Source organism: Argopecten irradians, chromosome 2 (genome assembly GCF_041381155.1).
Source record: "Argopecten irradians isolate NY chromosome 2, Ai_NY, whole genome shotgun sequence".
Lineage (NCBI taxonomy): Eukaryota > Metazoa > Mollusca > Bivalvia > Pectinida > Pectinidae > Argopecten > Argopecten irradians.
The window spans coordinates 31,570,406-31,596,775 of NC_091135.1; the positions used below are offsets into that span (position 1 = coordinate 31,570,406).

General features: G+C 37.4%; 1 protein-coding gene across 3 annotated transcripts in view; it reads right to left on the reverse strand.

Annotated features, from left to right (window-relative positions):
• The window catches only part of LOC138315146 (uncharacterized), a 59,427-nt gene that overhangs the window by 15,771 nt on the left and 17,286 nt on the right, over positions 1 to 26,370 (reverse strand). The window contains exons 1-3 of one of the 3 annotated variants that reach the window (XM_069255933.1): positions 8,905 to 9,044; positions 8,560 to 8,785; positions 4,681 to 4,800 (exon numbers count right to left, since the gene is read on the reverse strand). In XM_069255933.1, coding sequence (XP_069112034.1) covers positions 4,681 to 4,800; positions 8,560 to 8,666 — 227 coding nt within the window. In that variant the 5' untranslated portion in view covers positions 8,667 to 8,785; positions 8,905 to 9,044. Of the gene's footprint in view, positions 1 to 4,680; positions 4,801 to 8,559; positions 9,045 to 26,370 lie in introns of those variants that run through there. The other 2 variants (XM_069255935.1, XM_069255934.1) reach the window with 2 other exon arrangements.

Genomic DNA, 26,370 nt, shown 5'->3' on the forward strand with positions numbered 1-26,370 from the left:
GATTTCTTTACAGGCAAGAATTGGTGTAATGAGTTAATACAGTTTCGTCTGGTGAACAGGCTTCTCCACACACACAAATGGCACTTCAGCCCGCACCATCATAGGGGTCAGTAGCACGATCTGAATGGAGGCTTCATACGACTACACAACGGGACGAGCAGGCTTTACGCGTGGAGCCAGAAAGCAATCTATTGGTTTAGCAAATACACCAAGGACATTGTATTACTGTCCTAATCATAATAGCTTATTGGGCGATCCTTGATTAATGGCACCAACAAACAGCGTGTTGTATGGCCACGAGCCATTTAGCAGAGCCCTATCCTGATTGTGCTTAAGTCTCTCTCTCTCCAAGAGAGATTAGTAAAAGGTTGTCCCATCATGCTGAAAGCTTTCCTGATGATAACGCCACTTGATGTCTCGGCCTTCTGCTCAACCCCGTAGTCAATACAGAGATTTAGAATGAGTAAACATGGCGGAGATAGAGAGAATCTACAGCTGATACGCAAAACTTTTGGTTTCATTAGATATCCGCCTAACTTCATCCTGTATAATCATTAAGAAAAATATATTGATACCAATCCTTTGACTTATCTGGATGTTTAGGTGCCACACTGCCAGGAGAGAATGATGAATTGTTTCGATTAATATTATTTCCTGGAAAAATAACGGTATTGACAGGACTAAATAGTGAGTAAACGAATAATCTTCATTTTATGTCAAAAATATTTTAAAACCTACTTTCACATTCTTTTGAGAGAAAAAAACCCTTTCAGTCATAGAGAATCATTGACAAGCCTAGAGAAGGAATACGTTGCATGTTGTATGCAAATCCATTGTCAATTCCTATGTGAAACAGCTGTTTGGTGATCATTCGTTCCTATATATCTAACTTATAAGATAAAACGAGGACATAGTTGTTTTTGAGAACGTGTATGGAAATGAACACCACGCGCATGCATCTCGAAATTAACCCTACGTGAACAGCTATGTTTAGGGTATCAAAATCATCGTTTGAAGTGTGACACTTTATGAAGGTGTATTATTACGTTTATAAGTTATTTAAGATATCAAAATAGTGACATTTGTTTCGCTAGTTCATCTCCTTAAGCGTGCATGGTAAACGGCAAACATCAATTAATTTACATTATCGTTAAATACAGATTTGCATTCAGGCTTAAAAATTACAAAATTACAACTTAGAATATAACCATGTGTTCTAGAAGAGTGAGCGTTCTCTGCTTCATAGGCGACACCCACTATATATCTAGTTCACACCTTGGTCAGGTTATAATCAGGAATGGGAGTTTTATGGCGACAGCGGAACAAAAAGAAGAATTAAAAACTCTGACGTCATTTCTCTTTGAATCTGATTGTTACGACTATGACGTATTTCGTAAATTTCACTGTTTGTGATAATTAAAACGTAATCATGCAGGTTAACGAAGTAATTTTAAAATATTGCCAAACTTTAAAACCAAACACATTATGTAATAATGAAATTAAGTCATTTACAAGACAAACATATTTTGTGTACATTTCAGACGAGACAGTCCCAGTTTATAAATACAATCGAGTCGATCAATCTATTACTATGGTTACGACTCAAGGGACGAGCATATAATACGAACTGTCCATTATAATGAATCAAAACAGTTTATTTAACAGTTCTGTTTAAAGGTAGCGATCTCTATCTCAGAAATACCCATTACCAAAATGAAATTTGAATTTGTTTATGACGCCAAATCTAATTATGCCACCCGAAATAAGATTTCCGGAATCTAATTTCAAAATTTGTCAACAGTTCCTTGAGGCTGGTTTATTAGATGAAATTTTGAAATAATTATCGGAGCGGAATTTTGTTAATCAGCGTTATCTATTCAACTGAATATGACAGCTGGGCCTAACCGTTTCTATTAGGTGTCTTTATCTTCAGAGCATATCAAGGAATGTCTGCCATGTCGCCATGGTGCTGCACAATTAAATGCCTTTAAACGACATAAACTAACAGTAAAGCACAAATAAAGAAATTTTGGCCAGTTATATTGCTATGGAAACTGCGCAGTAATGTTCATTTAATTATTTTTATGATTCTAATATTTCTGGACACATTTTATATCAATGGGCTTTTTATAGCGTGCGATTTGATAATCGAGTAGCAGGCACCATCATTATTATTTTGATTAAATTAGGGTTTTTACACTTTTAAAATGATTGCGTTTTAAATTTATCTGCAAATTTTATTTTATTCATTTAATGATTTTGACTAAATGTCCTGGTGTACACTCGTATGTGAACTAGCATGTACAAACCACTTCCATCTTCCATTCATGCGATGAAATGTGTCTTTTACTTCCCCTAGCTAAAAGAACTGACTCGGTCCAGAAGTATGAGCCATCAGTACGCATGTCTTGTTATCCAGGACAAACCTCGAACATCAAATTAGCTGCTTTTATCAAAGCATATCTTAATTGAGCTGTTCTTGTGAAACATCAATGATGAACTAGGCATCACTGAGTCTGGACCATCAGTCAGGCCATCACGAGCACTGACTGATTAGCCTGGTAATATGTTTACAACATTAAAGAATGCTTTCAATTATTAACAGGTAGTTCCCGTATCGATCATTCGTTAATTAATAATATTTCAAGTTCACTTCTGAAGACGGAGATGTTTATTTGTTTTAGCGTCGTTTGTTTTCTATGTTTCAATAAAAGACAAATCCCCATTGACGGTCAGTGTAACTTTATTGGATGCATATCCAGCATGTTAGAAGGGAGAGAGGGCAATCGTAAGTTGGTTATCCTATGAATATGATACAAACTTGTAGAACCAAAACTGCTAAATATTGATAATTAAACTTACAGTGATTACGCTAATTGGAAAGGTTGGACCATGCATTAAATGGTAGAGCTTCATTTAGTTTCTATATCATGAAACATTTCCTGGAAAGGTGTCAGTCTTATATAGAACTCGAATACATGTCTAAATAAGCCTTGCGGATCATACGACGCCACCATAACTTAATTTAGAATTGTTACTTGCCTCGGACTAAGATCTGTATGAAAGGGCGCCTTTGTCAAAGTAAACAATGCTTATTCCTCTGGAACTCCTGGCTCTATTTTCACTGTAATTTACACGCGTCCTCACACAAATATATATTTTATCTAGTTATCATTTTAACGATTTTTAATTTGGATAATGGTTGATTGCTATTCAAGCCATCGTAGTGAAACTTTCAGTTCCATGATATTTAGTAACCTCAAAGTTACTTTGAGATCCAAACATTGATCATGCATATCATATATATTTTTTATAATGTTACAAGTATGCAAGTTCAGGTATAGCCAACACTTCCCTGTACCATCTTGATTGTAGAAAAAGGTAGTAAAAAATAATGCTAATTTGCTAATCATGGAATCTAACAATAGAATGGTCTTGTTTCCTATGGATATCTATTGTATCACAGGTTATGACAGATTCACCAACCCTTCGATTTTTTCGAGTTTTAATTCTTTTCATACTATCCTATTCTTGACAGCCTTCCAGCTAGTCTTTGTGTTATATACACACGTAGTCGTAAAATACTATCTGACTGGCAAAGTTCTGGTTTAACTTCAACACACAAAATCGATATTCCTCACACAAACTCGATGTTTAGAGGATATTGAAGTCTTAAGATAACACACAATACTGTGGTAAGTAGTGGGGGAAGTGTTTTATATCATAGCATTATAGCCTTTTGATCAAATTGATATATGAGTTTGAGAAAGATTATTAACCAAGGATAAAGTTTCTTTACACTTTAAACCCCATAGTCTAGACATACATGTTATTATATTATTCCATAAAAGAAATATTGTTATGGTCTAATCAAGATATTGTACATAATGGGGCAATTTTAATACGGTACTAAGTAATGTATTTTCAGTAATATTTTTATAAGAAAACAATTAAGTTTGCTAGTACCCTTCTACCAGTCTTATTTTGCATTTAAATTGAAATTGTATGGCTTTTCTGACCAATCGGAAAGCGAAAAGAGACATGTTTTGTAATCAAATTTAATAAAAAAAAATTGTAATCTACCTGTAGACTAGACTATACCCGGATTTGATGGATTTCAAGGGTATCTTTTTAAAGTCGGCGGCACAAAGTATGTGGAAGTACTTCAATGTTCATCATTGTACCACAATTATATACAATTACTTTCATTCTATTATTATCGGTAATTTACCATCAATGGGTAAACAAACCACATTACGCGTTAAACTAGAGTATGTTGACGGTAAAAAGTGAAATCGTTTGTCCTTTCCACCAATATTTCGTCAACGGCTTAATGTCAACATAAAAAGTCAATGCACCATAGAGTTCTGTTTTATATCTTAGGTTACACCGGACCAAACGTTTTACGTTAATTTCAGTGGTCATTTAGTTGGTTTTATACTTTTTTGGCAATTATTTACAGTAGGATCAATTTCATTCATCTTTCCTCAATATAGATGCCTATTGGGGCGCAATTCTTGTTTTTGTTGTTGTTTTTCAATAGTATATGTCCTCTTTAAGCTACTCTGAAGATTTTGCTCTAAGCACAATTATCTACAAAACTGTGTATTTGTTTCTTTTTGTTACCACATGTATTTCGCTTCCCTCTGAGGGAGCTACATTTTGGTGCTGATAACTTACACATATTTGGTTCCACAGTCGATCTTGGTGAGCCACACCCACGACCGGTCCCAGTTAGAACACTGGGCCGGGATTCTCCGGATCATCGGCACTCTCTGCACATTTTTACCGGCCTCAACACTGAAACAAAAAAATATTCATAATGATAATTATGTAATTATTTTTAAAACTCGTGAAGGACTATTTATTTTGTCTTTCTTTGTCAATATTACCAATGGTATATTCGGTAATTTCATAATGCTATATTACGTGGAAATCAAATCATACATCCTCTGAATCAGAAAGGAATTATAACCAAAAAACTTTATACGGATGTTAAAAAGACATGGCAAGATGTCTATCATATCAGGTCTATCGTCTAGGTAAACTGCTATTCAAAAATATATTTCTTTATTTCGGGATCATTGCTATGGGGATGATGCATAAAACTGACATATCCTATACTAAAATAGATATATAAAGATATGCCGAAAAGTCTATGATTAGTGGAAAAGAGCAGTAAATTGATAATTAAGAAAATATTAGATAAACTTCATAAAAATTCATAGCCTTTAATAAGCCATGCTATTCCAAATCAAAAGCAGTATGTTGATGTGTTACAAATTAAGATAATGGAATTTTAATGAAATTACCTCTGGCAGACCGAAAACATTACGCAATAAAATACATGTACTGTGTTTATCCTTATACCATGCTGCTCGTGATAATGGTCTGCTTTTTGAGATCTGCAACTGTAAGCCGTTATTATTTTTGGTAATTTGGTTCATCCTGATGACCTCCGTGATAGAAATATATAAAATAACATTGGTCCTGAGACATAAAGCTCTATTAATACCGTCACATTTAGTAGTGTTTCTGTGACGATATGATTAATCAAAACGAGACTAGAAAGGTTTGATGTTTTATTCAGGAGCTTTACTACGATAGCGTCCTGTCAGGAAATGGTCTGCAATTAAGGCCATCAAATGATACACACCATCGACAGAAAAGGATCTGTTATGTAGTGAATCTGTCCTGTACATGGACCGAAACATATCACGTGACTAGATAAACATCTGTTGACTCAATCCGCTCAGAGGTTGATGGAATTAAAAACGGTTGCCATAACAACCGGAACTTTGATTTCCCTTTGATCAATTACAGATGTACATGGCGATTCAATCATATCATTGTGCAAATTCAGAACTGTCACTTCATTTATTCTGTTGTGCTTATTATATTAATTCTATTTTAATTAACTGATATAATGTAAGGGACGGGGTTTATATTGGCTTAGTCTACCAGTCAATGTTAATCTTATTAAATGGAAACAGTGTTCAATCAATTTTGAGTCTGGGTTAAGACTTTGCTATCGTAGATGTTACTTTTGTAAAACGTGCTTTCCAATTCATTTACAACACTTGAAATTGCCGCCATATTGTTTACTAACTACAGTACAATGGTTAAGTGTAAGAATATCATTTCTCTTCTATCATACAAAGCGCGCGTACTAGATTTACTTGCAAAATGAATTAAGTTAAAATAGGAATAAAATCCATATCGTTGCTTCAGTTATGGTAGGATACAAGGAAGTGTTCTCATGAGTTTTGATTTTAGTGTAGCATGATTCACTGTTTGGTGATACCCTTTGCCGACATAATCCCCGATTACTAAACCCTGAAATGGAGCCCGAGTCTAGTCCGTGTTTATTCACCCTCCCCAAACAGTATCCTACTGAGCAGGTTTACTACCGGGAATTCATCTCTTTCATCTGGTCTGTCAATAGGTCTATTTCACGGGATTGACAATAAGCCCCGGGGCTTACGGACTTCTCTGGAACATCTTAGATACACTGACTGCTGCGGGTCTTTGTGCCGTCCTTACTTCTCGGTTTTATGTAGAAGATAAGATAGTTTAGATATCCCAACCCCGTTCTGGAAAGGTCAATAAGCACATTTTGGAAATATGAATATTATTTTATTATAAAGATGTTATGAGAGGAATGATAGATTCTGTGAAAAGATTTTGTTTCAATGATTTTGTACGGTTACCAAGAAGGGCTTTTGAAATGTTTTGTGGGCGGAGTTTACATACACAGTATTTATTCTATTTTATTGGCAACATAAGTATTTATATTACGATGCAGATATGACGTTTTCTATCATAGCTCAAATGTCTTTATTATTTATTCTAAGATGTAAGATGACGCAATAACTCAGTTTGTACTATGATTGTATCTCGCTTTGGATACTATGATGTACTATAAAATACATACACGTGTATATGTCTAAACCTTGCAGATGTCTAAACTTTGCAGAACAAAATATTAAAACATATCAATCCCTGTATCGCACTGGGCGGTTTAAGGTGTCGCTACATCGCCAATTACTGTTGCACCAAGCTCGGCTTTATATAATTGTCTGTTTTATCTGGCAGGCGTATAGATTCTGGAGACTTGCTTAATGTTACACACTAAATGTTTTATTCATAACTATGGTGATTATCTTTGATAGATACATATATTTACATCCGGATTCTCCAGGAAACTTAGCTATCTTAATCACACTAGGCTACATCTACTGCAGATTATTTATCATTATGACAAAGAAAGCTTTCAAAATGACAATTGGATATGCATATATCTTTCTATATAATAGTATCCTACTTTACTTAATGGCCTATTTGGTGTATTTTATATATGCTCGATGATTCTGTTATTTGGAATTTACTCCATGCCATGCGTTACCATGAAACATAACGAATATGCCAGAAAGTTGTTACATAGTTTCTGATTATTTATTTCTTATTACTGAAATTTTTAAAGTATATTTCAAAAACATCTTTTACGCGAATTTCTCACAATAAAAATGAAGTGCCTTTTTGTGTTCTGACAAAAGGTTATGTAATTGTCTTAAATAAAGCTATGAAGCTAACAAACCACGGGATCTATATAGAACGAGAAGTGATTACTCGCGGTAGCCTTCTTTCTTCTGATACCTTGCAGTATAAATATATTGTCGTGAACAGAGTATCAAAAGTATAAAAACTGTTAAGTACGATGACGAGACTTGATACTATCAGGGTAATGGAAATAAAGATAGGTTTTGGCTTGATTAATAAGATATGAAGTTTTAAATTTCACTGAAAACGTGTTTTTGATATTACCTTGGTAACAGCACGATCATTATCTAATATCAAATTGTAACTTTTCATTGTTACTTTACTTTTGTCAGTTTATTTTCGGAAAGGGACATGTGCTTGCAATCTTACAATCGTCTTATAAGGTGAGGAATGAGCTGCACATCATCAGTTACAGATTGTAAACACGATTCGATTTCACTGCCGAAATTAAGCTGACCATATGACCATGCCCCCAAACGTCTTTACACAGAGACCTGGATATTTTATTCATGGTGATCAGCTGTGGTATATAATGCATGGTACAATGGCGAGGCGATTGTGTATTCAGACAAGGTTTACCGGTAAATAGGAATATCGTTACTGAACAGTCGGGCGCTACATCGTGTCCCTAAGGAACCCGGCTATATAATAAATGACAATCATTCGGGAGGAATTCTAGGATATTTACACAATTCCCTCAAAACAATTGATCATATTTGACAATTGAAAATAACCGCATTCCGCTCAGAATATCGAAATAGCCGGGTCTGACACACTGGTTTACGTCTTCAGTCAGTCGGCTGTATTCCTCGCGGACTCATAAGGACCATTTACCGTGAGCACTTTGGCTTGATCAAGTTAACTAGACTGCTTGACATACCCAGTAATTTCCATGTTGAAAACAAACCATGATAGTATGGGGATAAAGAGAAAGTGCTTTATTGATCGCTACACACAGAACAATGGAGTTTTTGTAGAAATATAAAGAAATAAGCTTACCGTGCCGAGCGTGTACAAAGCTGAGCTTCTGTCAGGCTGATTAGAATCGGTAAAATCCCAAACTGAACACTGAGATGAAATATTAAATTCCAGGTGCCAGATTCCATTGTTTGTGAGGTGTTGTTTTCAGTTCATCCAAGAGTCGAAGTGGCGTCCCTCATTCAGATAGAGATAGTTGCTGCTGCTGAACTGTCACCGCTGCAGCCCGCTGCCTCTCGCGTTCCGCCTGTAAATAAACATAGGAACATCATGAGACAGCGTTTGTATCTGTGTGCGCTGATGATGAGAGAGGATTTTAACACAGATAGCCAGAGTGCGTCAATATTGAATATTAGTATCTCTCACTGCTGTTCAGGTTGATCAATACAGCAAACAGAGATCTTCACCCAACGTGGATGACCGGCTCCATTACAAAAAACGTTTACAGGTACACGATAAAATATTGACAATTTAACTAAATAATATTTTCTGTGTACAGTATGAGTAACCCTGACAAACAAAGGTTTAATACAAATCCAGGGCCATTCACTCTAAAACAGGAATAGAAGTATACAATGACAACACGTCATGAATCTTACTTAGTATAAGGCAATAAAGATTAAGTTGATTGTAATTGTATACGGCTCAATGTAATTACTTTGAATTTCTGAAAGGCTACTAGCCGCAGCTAGAGACACAAAATGTGAAAAAAGACACTAATTCGTTGAAAGATACGATTCACTTCATACGTCATTGACAAAACAGAATCATTAAATTCTGCAAAACAAACACATATACAAAGGGATGCATGTCATACAAAGAGGGGCGGAGACTACACAAAAACAACAACATAAAACATTCTGTAACACAGTCAGAATGACAATAGCAGGGAATTTTACAATGCAAAAACATAAAAAATATGCAAACAGATAATAACGAAAAGTTAAAGGCATTTTGAATATCGAGTTTCATAAAATCTATCGACATAAAGAAAATCTGAAAACGACAACTGGAGACGCGTGTTACCGTAACATCACCTGGCTAAGCTAACACGGCAGATTTAGCAAAGCTCATCACACGGTTTCTGAGTAGAGAGAAGATCCCAGTAATCAGTATCGGTTTGATAACAGGTGTTAAAACAACATCGCTACTCAATTTTGATTGAACATTAAACAGATCGATAACCGGTCAAACATCCCAACAATCAGCGTTATCGTGTGTTTTATTAGCTGGTAAAGCCAAGGTGCTACCTAGAGAGAGGAACCGGAGCAGGAATATCAATCCCGGAGTGTTAATCAACCTCGCCACACGATTCAGGCTTTACCAGCGATGTCTGTATTGAAAACCTGATATTGGTATTGAGGCTTGGAATGATTCAAAGTAGGGCACGAACTGAGCAACATCACTCATGCATTTTTAAAATATTGGACATGGTAAAAATAACATTGATTTGATTCATGACGACATTTAAGAGCATGAAAGAGACGGAAACCTTCAATAATTCATACGAGAAACAAGAACGGCCCAGATATTGGTTCTGGAGCTTAGAAAATACACCGAGTCATTTGAAGTCTTGGTTACACCGCCATGGCGTGAAGCTACGGTTCCCAGGTGTATCAGACTTTAATGCGGTTCCCGGTTCAAATGTAATTAATATTGTATCCGGAATAAAATAATATATTTTACATCGATTGTGAAACAAATTATACAGCTTATACACGCACCAGGAGTCTTAAAACCGGAGGAAACCGGAGTTCCCGAAGAATAGAACTTTTTCATATCCGTGCCGAGAGCGAACAAGGTGTAACGTTGAAAATGAACTCCCGCTGAAAAATGACCCCGAATGCCGTTGAAAACTGAACTTAAGCGCACGTTTCATACCGACCCGATGAAAATGGACCCCGTTGTAAAGTGACCCCATAACAACTGGTGTCTCATTACGAACACCGGCCCAATTGACACCGGCCCAGTCTTCTTATCCAATAGCAAATAGTTTGGTACATGCTTCCCCACTGTCAAATAGTTTGGTACATGCTTCCCCACTGTCATATGGTGCAAACATACACTACTTGAACTCGAAACTATGGTGATGCGTTATTTTGAACTATAAAACCCGATACTCTGAGATGGCCGTTACTATATGGGTTCATATCAGGTTTTTTATTCCCGTTTTTGGACTGAAATTTACCGGCCAGACCTATTGGCACTGGTACGGGGAAATCATATACATGTATATTTCTACTGAAATTATGTTCGATGTTACCATGAATTATATTTAGTTCCTAGAATGAAATCATTATATTGTACTAGAATTGGAATTAACTAGAATTCGGGACTGAAAGGACCGAAAACATTACAGTTTCTTTGTCTAGAATAATGGATAAAAATGTAAGCCTTCCTATCAAGAAGAATAGTTTATGTCGTACACGGAATCATTAGCACTAGAAATCAAATTTACTTCATTTAATTTCTGTTAAGATTAATTTCTAATACGAATACGGAGTTCTTTGGTTTCTTTAGCTTTAGCAAAAAATAAAATATTTTTCACAGAATTTAGGTGAAAGATAATTTTGATCCGCTATATTCCTCTTCAAACAGCTATGCCTGTACACCCCTGTGCCATATGCTTGTTTTGTCGTACTGCACTACCGATACGCCCGCGTCTCTAACAACAACAATTAAATTCGTGATAAATAGCAATTTTAAAATTCGGAACCTTAAAACGATAATTTTCGTATTAAGACCGATTTTTAAAGATGCTGCAGAGTCCCTAATTATTTTTCCAAATCGGGAATAAATCTATAATCTCATCAGCGTGAATAATTGCTTGTCCCCAAACAGATTGACTAGAGTGCGAACACGCTAACTACACTGCACTCTAACGATAATGCAATACCTTAAATCACCAAGGAGGGCAGCGAGACTAAGCCGCGTAGTAATATTTCTGATATCCGGTTAGCTGTTGTCGTGTGTTAATTACCCATTAGTAAAATAACTTTGCGCATCAATTGCTTGTTATTAAAGTTTCCCTGCTTTTCACTCTAGAATTAAAGATAGATTTATCAGCAAATTAAAAAAAAAGCCATTTTATAATTCATGAAGTTATGAATCTCTTGTACTTTTTCGTCAATCTTGGGATTTATCGAGTTTTATTTCATCTATTTGAATTTCAGGTTTTGTTTTCCAGCATGAATTTATAACTTGCCATGATATTATCACTGACGGAGTTGTGCTAGTATTCAACTACATTATGTCACTTGGAGTCGGAGGAAAGCCAATGTTAACAAATTCTATAACAACATCTAACTAATGGCATGGTCTGATAGTGCTTGTTTAGCCCTAAATCAAAGTAGAATGGCGAACAAGATATATTGTGCCGTATTTTTAAATGTTTTTAAGATGTAGTATCTTGTGTGTTTCTTTTTGCAATCCTTCATAGCACAGTGGAGTTCCATGTCAGTGATGATCAGTGACTATTCGACCTATCAACTCGCTCATTCTCTTGATAAGGTTGACTGGAGTATTGGTTGAGTTTGTTTTAATATCATTTAATTCTAATAGGTATGGCTGGTGAATCGTCAACTTTTCTCAACAAATAAAAGTGGTTTTTTTAAATATTATTTTTTGATACAATGTAATTATTTTTTAAATATTGTGAGTATTCTGTAATATTTTACGATTACATATGGTCACTGATAAGTTTCCAATGACTATTGATGACACTGGCCCTGCTGACAAGCCATCATAACCCTGCACTTTTAAGTGCTATCTCACTGAAGCGCATTGTCCGATCAGCTCAACGGTTTTAGTCGCAATGATGCTGTATTCAATTGTACTTTAGTAGATTAAATACTTTTAAGTTTCGATTTGCCACACGCTAGAAGTGATTAACTTTAGATGAGCAAAAACAAACCTGATGTCGAATTATTTTTGTAGGTAGATTCCATGAAGAATTGTAATTGTTTACACCATTAATCAAATAAGCATGATAAGACTACATAAAGAGTACACCGTTTTGAGTTTGATAGAAACTAAACAGCGTCTCATTTGGTAGGTTTACAATCGATCTAGTCTGGTTCATGTAATTTAGTTGTTGTAGGTTCGCCAATATGCCCTGTTAACGACTCAATTTACTTGTAGCTTTTTCAATAACATCGACTAACGACCCGCTGTTTTGTAAAGTGTGTCCATTACGTGTTTGGAACAGAATCTTTAACTGCAAAAGGGGACTGAAATAGGAGAAGCGAGATTCTGCGAGAGTCTCGGAGGACACGAGATCCCATTCCAAACCTCGTACAAACTGAGAGAGACTTCGACAATGACGTGAATAGTACGTCTGAGAGGTACTTCTGAATACCATGGTGGGTGATATTTCGTAAAAGCACATTTAAAACGTGGGAGCAGACCTTTGAATTGGTAGTTTTTCTCACCAATGATGTCGTGCTTGTGAATTATTAAACATTTTGTTGACAATTTTCTACTCTTCTTCAAAAATGTATTTTTTTTAATTTCACTCTTTTGCTTTCTTTATTGAATTTTAATGAAAAAATACTTGCTTTGGTGTATAGTTGTGTATGAGGGGATCAAATGTCCGTGATAGCTAATCTGAATTGCTCTTTTACAGTGTGTTTGTCGATTCTTTACGGAGTTTAGAGGAACATTTTCTATTATTGAGATTTTAAATTATTACAAGGCTTAAAAAAGTCCCTTAACTCATGCTAATTCTTCTACATAACCAAGAAGCAAAACATGGCATAAATGTATTTTTGTACATTTCTCATGAAACATATAATATAAAATATTGACAAATTCCACGTCATTGTTTTATTTTAATTGATACCGTTGTAATTACAAATCGTTGATCAATATGATTAAGCAGGTACAATATGTACGTTGTACCCATACCCGAGCCAAAGTCACGCACGTTAAACAAATAAACTACATAACCACTGTGGAAGTGGTATAATGATTTTTCAGGCAAGACAATTCACCTAATAAGGTAAACACACTTCTGTCAGAGCGATTTGAGCAGTTCTAGACAAAAGTAGCATTATCAGTAGCAAGGGACTGGGTTCGGCATATAAGATGTTTGACCACAATGTGTAATGGCGGACAGCGAGCGAGTTTGAACATTTCACACGCATTTCACCACCATGGGATTTTCTGACATATCACAGTAAAACCGGTTGATCTAATTTCTTTTAGAACTGGGGTTTTTCCGATATATGTACAAATTTTAATGTTCTCTCAGAATGAATTGTCCCTTTAAAAAAGTCTCTTAACTCATGTAATGTCTGTAATGAGTTGTTGAATCCCGTAAAGTGAATGTTTATGAAACTAATCCCAGACCAATTTCTACATCCTTACATCTGGAAGAAGACGATTTTGTTGGTGGAACGTAAGGTCACAGCTACATAATGTATAGAAACTACGTATTGATGATTCCCCGCCCTGTCGAGTCAAGTAACACCCGACGAGGTCAACGCACCACCTCTCAGGGATGGCATCCTTTATTGACGATATGACAAACTGTCTAAAAGGTGGCCCTGCATGCACGTGGTCCTGTACAGGAAGTGTGACCCATGTCGGTAGCAGACGACACCTTTCACCTGGCCTGTCTAAAACGTCAATATAACGCTATCTCTCCCTAGCATGATATCAAATGATGTTCTATAGATCAATAAGAAATATATCATTGCCTATAATAATATACTTCACTTTTACATCTACTCGATACTCAATCAACATTCTCATCATACTTGCCGAAAAAACATGTCTTTCATAAGATCTTGTAATATCGATTGTTTTCATTCATGTCTTTTAGTTCTTTATATCGTTTGACCCCTGACCTTTGTTGGCTGCGGGACGATGACGCTTGTTGTCGCCAGAGACTGCAGGTGCCTTGGATACCAGCAGTGAATGTGTCGGGGCGCCACCTATTACTTGTAGCCGAATAGGACTTGTGCCAGAACAAGTAATAAAATACTAGTTTTTCGTACAATTTCTATGAATTGTTACATAGAGCAGTTTCCCATAGCCATGTCAAGCTAGGGCTCGTGTTTGCTAAGGAATAATATCAGAATAAAAAGAATTGCAGCAACCATTTTGAAAATGTCTTACTTTGTTATTAAATTTACTAGTAGTACTTTGGATGAAAAAAGATAATATATTTCTAAATTGTATCTTAGAATGAAAAGTTACTACGAAAAGAATTAAACTATGCTTCTTACTCTTTCCAATGCCATTGCCATTTGGTTGCTTAGTGATCAAGCGTTTTAGACAATGGGAAAACAAGCCAATCTGTTGTCACTGTCTAGCAGTATCATTGTGTCTAGGCAAGGTATGTTTGGAAGCTTTCTACGGCATTATATATTGGGTAGTACTATAAATTAGGAAAGTGTAACACGAGTAGACTACATCTTACAATATAATAATACAGACATAGACGACTTCATTGTCCATTCCATTGGAGTGTTGCATTCCAAATAGGCTAGATATGTCAACATTTCAAGTGAGTGATGATCGCGCATGCATGTTATACAAGTCGCTCTTAGAACAAAACCACTGCAATTCATGCCTCTTTTTATACCACCGTTAAAATGTCAACTCCACATTTAGAATAAAATTCATCACCATCAAATTAATATTACACGACTTCACAGAAAAATCGGCCAAATTTCGATAACATTTTTATTGTGTTGCAAAACAGATTTTAATGAGCAGGTTATGTGAAACCATGCTTATCAGTTATATATCTGCCTTTGTAGCTCAGTTTGAAAATTAAAATCAGTCCGATTGTTTGATCAGAGTCTATAACAGTGGAACTCTAGACCTTTTTCATGAGGCTTATCGTTTCCTGTTATGATGTATGTTGGTTGGTGACTGCCCATGCGTGATATCTCTTCGCGTCCCTACGTATCTAAATCAAACATGTGCAAGATGGCGACAGTAAAGGTTAATTACCTCCCTTGTAAATATACCGTGGTTGATTTCACTTGTCATTTGGTAGGAAATTAAGAGCCGCATTATCGGTGGATCTGTGGGTAATAGTCAGTTAGAACGCAACCAAGGCTAGGAATTAGGAAAAACGTTCACACGTTCGTCATGCCTTGCACGTGCCTGCACGCGAAGAAACACCCCATGACATATATAGTGAGCATATACCCAGTCTATATATAGGAAGGTCCCTATATTGCATCTGTAAATCATTGTCATGCCTTGTGATGTATATATGTCTACCGCGGTTCTGTTGTTTTGTTATCAGTTGTGAATCATAGATAAACTTGAGATTTATGTTTCTGCGCAGGCATTCAAGACATCATATATTCATAAGATATCCCATCTAAACTAATAAACATCTCTCTTCGTATAAAGATTAATCCAGAGATTTACAATTGTCGCAACTCTGCATATAAGGTATGCTCCCCAGAGCTTGTCTCGGTTCCTAGCAGATCAAAGACGGAAACGGAAAATAGATTCTAACACGAAAATGTAATCCGGAAAGGGGTGTGAATATTGACTGGTAAACTGGATCTGATGAAAGGATCGGCTTTGACTGTTATTGCATGCACTTTCCCAAAGGTGTTCAAATCCAACCAGGCAGACGATGTAATCTTAGATAGAAAAATCCGTTATTGCAGCAAAGAATCGAAATAAATTACACAACTTATGGATCGATGTCAAGATGTGTGCACCTTACAATACAAGTAATTTCGCGCAATAGATATGGGCGAAGCTTGATGAATGTGTTTACTGTGTTTAGAATATTTGTATAGTTAATAAAATATTGCTCTTGCTGATGTGAAAGTGTCCGTATTCCACACACTTCCTCCCAGGTTTATAAATACATTCACTTCCCCGTTAGAAGTTCCATGTCCACTGGCCATGAATATCATGTATGTCTTAGTTCACGCGCTGTCTTCCTCTGCCCTTTGTTTTCACATACTTCCCAAGACACGGTTAAGTAAGGCTATCGACCTAGCCAACAGACCCCAAGGGTCTGCTCCGGTCTCCTTTATTTGTCCGCGTCATGCAACTCTTGGACTGAAATATGACCAGACTGTGCCCCGCCAGTGCCCAGTAGGGCTGGTATAATGAAATCAGACGGAACTGTATTGGGACGTCTAATGCTACTGTAGTCTCTTCTCGTGAATTGAATGTCCAGTCGTCATGCAGATGCGATCACATGCAAATAAGCATGTTTGTCATGCATGTCAATATTCTTCAGGATGATGTATACAACTGTAAGAAACCTTAGTGTCCATAAAGTGTAGCTCTTTGTCATCGGCAAATATTTCCCTAACATCTGCACGATTAATTTACTTAAACTGCGAATTTTTGTATTAGTTCCTGTAGAGGTCACCATTTGATAATATTGTTTTCGTGTGATATAGACCAGTATGGCAACAGTATGGCAATCATGGAAACTAAAAATACTGTGTTCTGAAGACAAAAACAGACTGAAAAATGAAAATGACAAAGACCCCATGCAAGGAGGAAGTTTTGATGTCGAGGGAAATACATTTTAAACCAGGCACACTTAACATTATACACACTGTTCCCAAATACTATCTCAGAAAACATCACAAAAAATGGTCCGAGGACGAAAGGAGAAGCCATCTTTGATTTGATGGTACGCCACATTGCGAGTTCAGTGATTAGCCATGATAATGTAAGAATGACGAGATAAATTGACCCCAAATACTGACTGGTCATATACAGTCTGACTGGTCATAGACACGCTCTACACGGGGCAACTCAGGACAATAACTATGGACCGTCATGTCTACCAGGTCATCACTGCGAGAGAAAACACGAGTATCATCACTGGAGGAGAAAACACGATTATCTAAGTATCATCACTGGAGGAAAAAACACGAGTATCTAAGTATCATCACTGGAGGAGAAAACTCGAGTATCTAAGTATCATCACTAGAGGAGATAACACGAGTATCTAAGTATCATCATTGAAGGGGAAACACGAGTATCTAAGTATCATCACTGGAGGAGAAAACACGAGTATCTAAGTATCATCACTAGAGGAGATAACACGAGTATCTAAGTATCATCATAGGGAAACACGAGTACAGTATCACATGAGGGAAACACGAGTATCTAAGTATCAGGCATCATCATGGAGAAAACACGAGTAGTTAAGTATCATCATTGAAGGAGAAAACACGAGTATCTAAGTATCATCATTGAAGGGGAAACACGAGTATCTAAGTATCATCACTGGAGGGGAAACCACGAGAATCTAAGTATCTTCACTGGAGGAGAAAACACGAGTATCTAAGTATCATCATTGAAGGGGAAAACACGAGTATCTAAGTATCATCACTGGAGAAGAAAATCACGAGGGGATATCTAAGTATCTAATCATCACTGGAGGTATCATCACTGGGGGGAAAACACGAGTATCTAAGTATCATCACTGGAGGATAAAACACGAGTATCATCACTGGAGGGGAAAACACGAGTATCTAAGTATCATCACTGGAGGGAAATCACGGACCGAGTTCATTACTGGAGGGGAAAACACGAGTATCTAAGTATCATCACTGGAGGAGAAACACGAGTATCTAAGTATCATCACTGGAGGGGAAAACACGAGTATCTAAGTATCATCACTGGAGGGGAAAACACGAGTATCTAAGTATCATCACTGGAGGAGAAAACACGAGTATCTAAGTATCATCACTGGAGGGGAAAACACGAGAATCTAAGTATCATCATGAGGGAAAACACGAGTATCATCACTGGAGGGGAAAACACGAGTATCATCACTGGAGGGGAAAACACGAGTATCTAAGTATCATCACTGGAGGAGAAAGCTCGAGTATCTAAGTATCATCACTGGAGGGGAAAACACGAGTATCATCACTGGAGGAGAAAACACGAGTATCATCACTGGAGGGGAAAACACGAGTATCTAAGTATCATCACTGGAGGAGAAAACACGAGTATCATCACTGGAGGGGAAAACACGAGTATCTAAGTATCATCACTGGAGGAGAAAACACGAGTATCTAGTATCATCACTGGAGGGAAACACAATCTAGTATCATCACTGGAGGGAAAACACGAGTATCTAGTATCTCACTGGAGGGAAACACGAGTATCATACGGGAGTACAAGATCATCACTGGAGGAGAAAACACGAGTATCTCACTGGAGGGAAAACACGAGTATCATCACTGGAGGGAAAACACGAGTATCTAAGTATCATCACTGGAGGGGAAAACACGAATCTAGTATCATCACTGGAGGAGAAAACACGAGTATCTAAGTATCATCACTGGAGGGGAAAACACGAGTATCTAAGTATCATCACTGGAGGAGAAAACACGAGTATCTAAGTATCATCACTGGAGGGGAAAACACGAGTTTCTAAGTATCATCACTGGAGGGGAAAACACGAGTATCTAAGTATCATCACTGGAGGAGAAAACACGAGTATCATCACTGGAGGGGAAAACACGAGTATCTAAGTATCATCACTGGAGGAGAAAACACGAGAGTATCATCACTGGAGGGAAAACACGAGTATCTAGTATATCACTGAGGAGGGAAAACACGAGTATCAAGTATCATCACTGGAGGAGAAAACACGAGTATCATCACTGAGGGAAAACACGAGTATCTAAGTATCATCACTGGAGGGGAAAACACGAGTATCTAAGTATCATCACTGGAGGGAAAACACAGTATCATCACTGGAGGGAAAACACGAGTATCATATCATCACTGGAGGAGAAAACACGAGTATCATCATCACTGAGGGAAAACACGAGACTGGGGAGAAACACACTACAGAGTATCATCACTGGAGAGAAAACACGAGTATCATCACTGGAGGGGAAAACACGAGATCTAAGTATCATCACTGGAGGGGAAAACACGTATCTAAGTATCATCACTGGGGAAAACACGAAAGTATCATACTGAGAGGAGAAAACACGAGTATCATCACTGGAGGGGAAAACACGAGTATCTAAGTATCATCACTTGAGGGGAAAACACGAGTATCTAAGTATCATCACTGGAGGAGAAAACACGAGTATCATCACTGGAGGGGAAAACACGAGTATCTAAGTATCATCACTGGAGGAGAAAACACGAGTATCATCAACTGGAGGGAAAACACGAGTATCTAAGTATCATCACTGGAGGAGAAAACGTCACGAGGTATCTCACTGGGAAACGAGTATCATCACTGAGGGAAAACACGAGTATCATCATCACTGGAGGAGAAAACACGAGTATAAGTATCATCACTGGAGGAAAACGAGAAATATACACGAGGGAAAACCAGTATCTAAGTATCATCACTGAGGAAACACAGTCAAGAGAAAACACGAGTATTATCTCACTGGAAAAAACAGTATCATCATGGAGGGAAAACACGAGTATCTAAGTATCATCACTGGAGGGGAAAACACGAGATCTAAGTATCATCACTGGAGGGGAAAACACGAGATCACTGAGGGAATCTAAGTATCATCACTGGAGGAAAAACAGACACATTTAGTATCATCACTGGAGGGGAAAACACGAGATCAAGTATCATCACTGGAGGAGAAAAACATCACTGGAGGGGAGTACATCCTGGGGGAAAACACGAGTATCATCATCACTGGAGGGAAAACACGAGTATCATCACTGGAGGGAAAACACGAGTATCAAGTATCATCACTGGGGGAAAACACGAGTATCTAAGTATCATCACTGGAGGGAAAACACGGAGTATCATCACTGGAGGGAAAACACGAGTACTAAGTATCATCACTGGAGGGAAAACACGTAGTATCATCACTGGAGGGGAAAACACGAGTATCTAAGTATCATCACTGGAGGAGAAAGCTCGAGTATCTAAGTATCATCACTGGAGGGGAAAACACGAGTATCATCACTGGAGGAGAAAGCACGAGTATCATCACTGGAGGGGAAAACACGAGTATCTAAGTATCATCACTGGAGGAGAAAACACGAGTATCATCACTGGAGGGGAAAACACGAGTATCTAAGTATCATCACTGGAGGAGAAAACACGAGTATCATCACTGGAGGGGAAAACACGAGTATCTAAGTATCATCACTGGAGGAGAAAACACGAGTATCATCACTATCATCACTGGAGGGGAAAACACGAGTATCTAAGTATCATCACTGGAGGAGAAAACACGAGTATCTAAGTATCATCACTGGAGGAGAAAACACGAGTATCTAAGTATCATCACTGGAGGGGAAAACACGAGTATCTAAGTATCATCACTGGAGGAGAAAACACGAGTATCATCACTGGAGGGGAAAACACGAGTATCTAAGTATCATCACTGGAGGAGAAAACACGAGTATCATCACTGGAGGGGAAAACACGAGTATCTAAGTATCATCACTGGAGGGGAAAACACGAGTATCTAAGTATCATCACTGGAGGGGAAAACACGAGTATCTAAGTATCATCACTGGAGGAGAAAACACGAGTATCATCACTGGAGGGGAAAACACGAGTATCTAAGTATCATCACTGGAGGAGAAAACACGAGTATCATCACTGGAGGGGAAAACACGAGTATCTAAGTATCATCACTGGAGGAGAAAACACGAGTATCATCACTGGAGGGGAAAACACGAGTATCTAAGTATCATCACTGGAGGGGAAAACACGAGTATCTAAGTATCATCACTGGAGGGGAAAACACGAGTATCTAAGTATCATCACTGGAGGGGAAAACACGAGTATCTAAGTATCATCATTGAAGGGGAAAACACGAGTATCTAAGTATCATCACTGGAGGGGAAAACACGAGTATCATCACTGGTGAAGGACTCCCCATGGTGAGTAGGCTGAAAATGCTGACATTGCCAACACATGCATGCAGAAGGGTCAGAGATGACATGATAGAGGTGTTCAAACTAAAGAGTTACTTGTACTATAAAGAGGCGAGAAATTTCCTCAAAATTTGGAGCAACAACATATCAGGACAGGTAATAAGAGGTCACTCAAATTTTTTTAACAACATAGCAAGTTGAATGCTTGAAGTAGCTTTGCTAATGGTCAGGATATGGACCGACCTCCCAGAAGAAGTGTTATCAGCAACAACAATAAACCTGTTGAAGAACAGACTTGACAAACACTTGGTGGATCATGATTTGTACCATAATTATACAAATCAGATATAGCCTAGCTAGATTGGGAACTGTCACAATTACTTTTTATTCTAACAATTACTAAGTTTGACATTTGAGTCCAGTACAGAGGATCTTACGTCGTGCACTGGTAAAGAACTTTTTCGTCGATGAGTACATCAAAGCAAATACGATGTAGCAAATTCGTAGGTGAATGAAATCGATGCGCGAGGTACGAAGAAAAGAAAGTCTACAACAATATATTTATTTTATGTCAGAATTTTTACTATTTGTATATTGTAACGTACATTTATTTGAGATCTCCAAACCAATAAAGACAAATTGTAAATGAATAAACTCAGACCCATTAACGACTGACAACAAACGGTCAGATAGAATTACTCCAAACTATAAACATTTGTTGATGGTACCAACTTCCTGATAAATACACAGTTAAAACGTGCCTTACGCCGATATTGTAGATAGGGTCGATACAAAGTCCAGTAATTAAGACAAGTAGTTTGGATTTGATGTCTAAGACATGCCATAAACAAAACGCAATTAATCAAACACGATGTCGTGTCAATATAAACCGCATGTCCATTTGGCGTTTAGGATGCGCTCGTGAGAGAATGTACACGACACGTAGGTCGACAACAAAGCGGTTCTAATATCCGTCAGGAGAAATAAATAGTCCTCGATATTTCATTAACTGAGCAATCACAGGTATTTGTACAAAACTTGGAGATAATTGTGTAATAATCCTTAGGGAAGGCAGAATTACTGTATCTACAAATCTCTAATGGTGCCACTTAAGGTGTGCGGTCGGGCCAGTCCGCGCGCGAAGTGACGCTTCAGATCGATTCATCAATAGGTAAACATGGCTGGACGGTACCTTGATAGGGGCGTGATTTGTACGATGATGGAGTAATTGTCACTACTTTAGAGTTTATCTTCAGCTCGTCAGACAAACCTGTCTACTCGTGTTAGCAGGTAAACCAAACTGGAAACGATCTTTAACGAGTAGTGTATCATCTGTCGCCGTTCACAGTGCAACAAACTGGATACGAGACATGTAGCTACAAAATGTAGTACGAGTTCTAGTATTCACATCTCATTGAATTTTTTGAGCTTTAAATTTTTAAGCAAAATATTATTGGGTTCTAAGCTTATATTACTGCACATTTCCGTCTGTCATAGAATTACACCACTTTGCTTAGGTTGAGGTACACTATTATGATATTTTATTAAGTACTTCTGAAATAGAAGCAAAAAGTCATCCGACCAAAATGTCAGAAGTTCGGCGGGTGTACCCCAAGGTGATGTCTTATGTCCATTGTTTTGACATTGCAAATTTCGAAATTATATAATTTTTATTTATATTAGCATTCGGTTTGTCTAAATGATTTATTTATTTTTGTCATGAGGAGTTAAAACGTAGAAAAGCGGTCGAAGAGCCGCCATTTTTACATACAGCGACGGTCGTATCCATGGTAATGGCGAAGGGTCATGACTCCGTCGAAGTTGATAGCTATCACAGCAGTGTCAGATATTAATCTATACCAAACAAGCATTGTCTTACTCCGACAGTATTACTTATATGTTATAGATGTCACTGGTGATTACGTCATCCACGTCTCGGGGTGGGATAGGGCAGACGGCATGACAACACATGCAGAGATTTTTGATCGGAATATAATGATGAGATTGACGTTTGAGTATTTCATTCCAAAATTGCCGTGAAACCCTATGAATATTTTAACACGAAATGTGTCGATAGTGTTTGCCGAAGCATCATCGCTATTTGTTTTGGGATAAGATGACTTCGTTTCTGACAGGAGGCGCTTCGCTTAGTCTGTGCACCACGTCATCGATCTCCGATGGCGTGTTAAACTAATGTCTGAAACGAACACGGATAAATAATCATACAAAGCGACCATCGGGGGAGTAATTAAACTATTTTTAAACTAAAAGTCGACGAGGACGTGCATTTAAGTGGTAGTAGGAGGATAAAAGGTGAGATGTAATTACAAAACGTAATCGGTTTGTGTGAATCCGGAGGTTAGAAACGATATATTCAGACAAATAGTATGACATCTCTTTAGATCGATAAGAAATGGCTTTTACTCGAAAAATTTATCATCGACAGGAACGAATAAATAATGAGAGTATTGAAATATCATAAATACCATAACAGAGTTATTTTATATTGTTACCTCAGTTTATAATCATTTATCTTAAAAACTTTTAGTTTGTTTTATAAGAGTTTTTTTATCACGGATACCGAATCTGGGTCCGACACCATAAAACTATTCTCTGGCAGATTTTTTCACTCAAGTCTAAGATTTTACTCAAAGTTGAGAATTTCTCCTCAGATAACATCATAAGAAAATGCTTTCGGAGTGTTTGACTGTTATATAGAGCATTCTTTTATTTGGATCCTACTAATAAAAATCCCTCTTGATTTTCGAGCGCTTTGTTGCTTCTTATGTCTACCAAGGTTGCAATTAAACGTTTCTTAAAACGTGCATGAATATAAATTACAATGTTGAATCAAGGATAGAGTGGTCAACCAAAGATTCATAGTTATAGTTCTGACATGAGAGCCAGTCACGTGATTCGCCGCCGTAGCATATAGCACTGGGCGCCAAATACGAGACCGAGGCTGTATCTTGACACGAGATACCACAATACAGTAGCAGTTACATCAGCCATCTTGCCGGACACGCACAAGGTCGAGATCGCGTGCGCGCGTATGTAAATTATACGTCAATGTCCGTTAATGTATGAGATAAGTAAAATACATGTTTCCATGTAATTAAGTTAAGCGTTTGACGGACTTTGATGTATGGTATGCATTGAATATATGTAAACACACTGTCTCCTGGTGATAGAAGTCGACGTAAAGTCCCGGATGGAATAAGTTACATGACTGGCCCGGATGTCAGGTGTTGATGGACAAGCGTCATTACGTGACTAGATCTATTCATACGAGCAAAACCATTTTTCTTCAGTGAATACAATTACGCAAACATGGTCCGACATTGTTGTTAACAATTAACAAGTAGAAAAAACGATTATAACATATTTCAACCACATAGACTAGGATTTAGCATGAAATGATTCAGATTTATGTATAAAAAGCTGACTGTAATAAAGCACATATTGAGCAACTCCGACTCCGCTTGGTTAGTGTGAAAGATGGAGGTTTCTCGGTGCAACAGTATATATAGCTAGTATACCATGACATGAATTATATTTCATGTTCGAAATACCAGTGCAGTGCAGTCAGCCCTATTATCTAAAGATATATCTTTATGACTGAAGGCGGTGTCTGGTTACTGACCGCCCGAGGACCAAACGACACAATATAACCCTGTAACGGAAGGCAGTTTCTGGTTCAGAACGGGTGAGGACCGAACGCCACACCTAAAGCCGACAGAGGACCGTCCTACAGCTTTGTTTTTCCTTCATGGAACGGCAGCAGACGAATTCTGGGGATAATAAGTAAATCTATGATAACTTCTCTGTCTGGAGAAGTTTGAAGTAACAGACACGATCACAGCTGGGTACCAAACATAGCGGAATGTTAGCATGACTCGTTTACATCAAAACATTTATCAAATCTGTGGGGAATTAATTTAAAGGAACGACTGAGTTATATTCTGATTTCCGGTGATGTTTTTACCGATCTAATTATTAAAACATATTGCGCTCATTTGTTTCATACCATCAACATATATTTAAAAGCAAAGTCGTCAAAATAGCGTGTGTTACATGTACATATGAATATACACACGTATGATAAATGTAATAATAATGGGACATGCAATTTCGATTAGACCCAATCAGTTATCTGTCAAAATCAATCGGACATCCCAATCAACTTATGTTCCGGATCTGTATGTATTGTATACTTCTTTCTATCCCAATGCTCTTTTCAATGCTCTTTTATTTGATGTGCTTCAATATTTGTATTAATGATTGAAAACACTCATATTTCATTTAAAATGAAACAAACATAACTTACGTTATTTCCTAATGTAATAGGCATAATCATAGATATCGTGCTTTTTGTGTGACAACAAAGTTTTCTGGTTTCCTTAGTTACCAGACAGACATACATCGATTATCCGAAATCCTTCGGTAAATTCCGTCATAATTCGGACGTCACGACTTTTTTAGTCCATATTGTTAAAACAAAATTTACTATAGCATCTTTAAAATTTAGAAACATCATTTTAGATTATCAGCATTCTGAAAATAATAACACATATCTCGGTTACCATGGCAACACAGAACACGCGCGATTGCCTGTTAATATAGAGATGTGCCCAACTTGGAGTCAGTGGGAATCAGGAATAGAGAATAAATCATTACTTAATGCATACAAACAGCAGCAATAATTCAATTAACCCGACCTAACCCTAATGCATTACTGTTAATATATGTCCCTCCAATATCTATTAGTACGTGTGCTAGTTTGGAATAGGAGTTGAGGGGGTTTGACAGACATTTGTTTAGATTTCTTAAAAATAATTCTGTCAAATAACCAATGTATTTTGTGAATGTGGGCTTCGAGACCAAGGACACCATTCCTTAATGGAAGGAGTCGATCGATAGCCATATCGTGGAAACATGTTATCAAGGTTTTATAATCAGTTTGTAAAATACATTACCTTTCAAATGAAAGATATACCT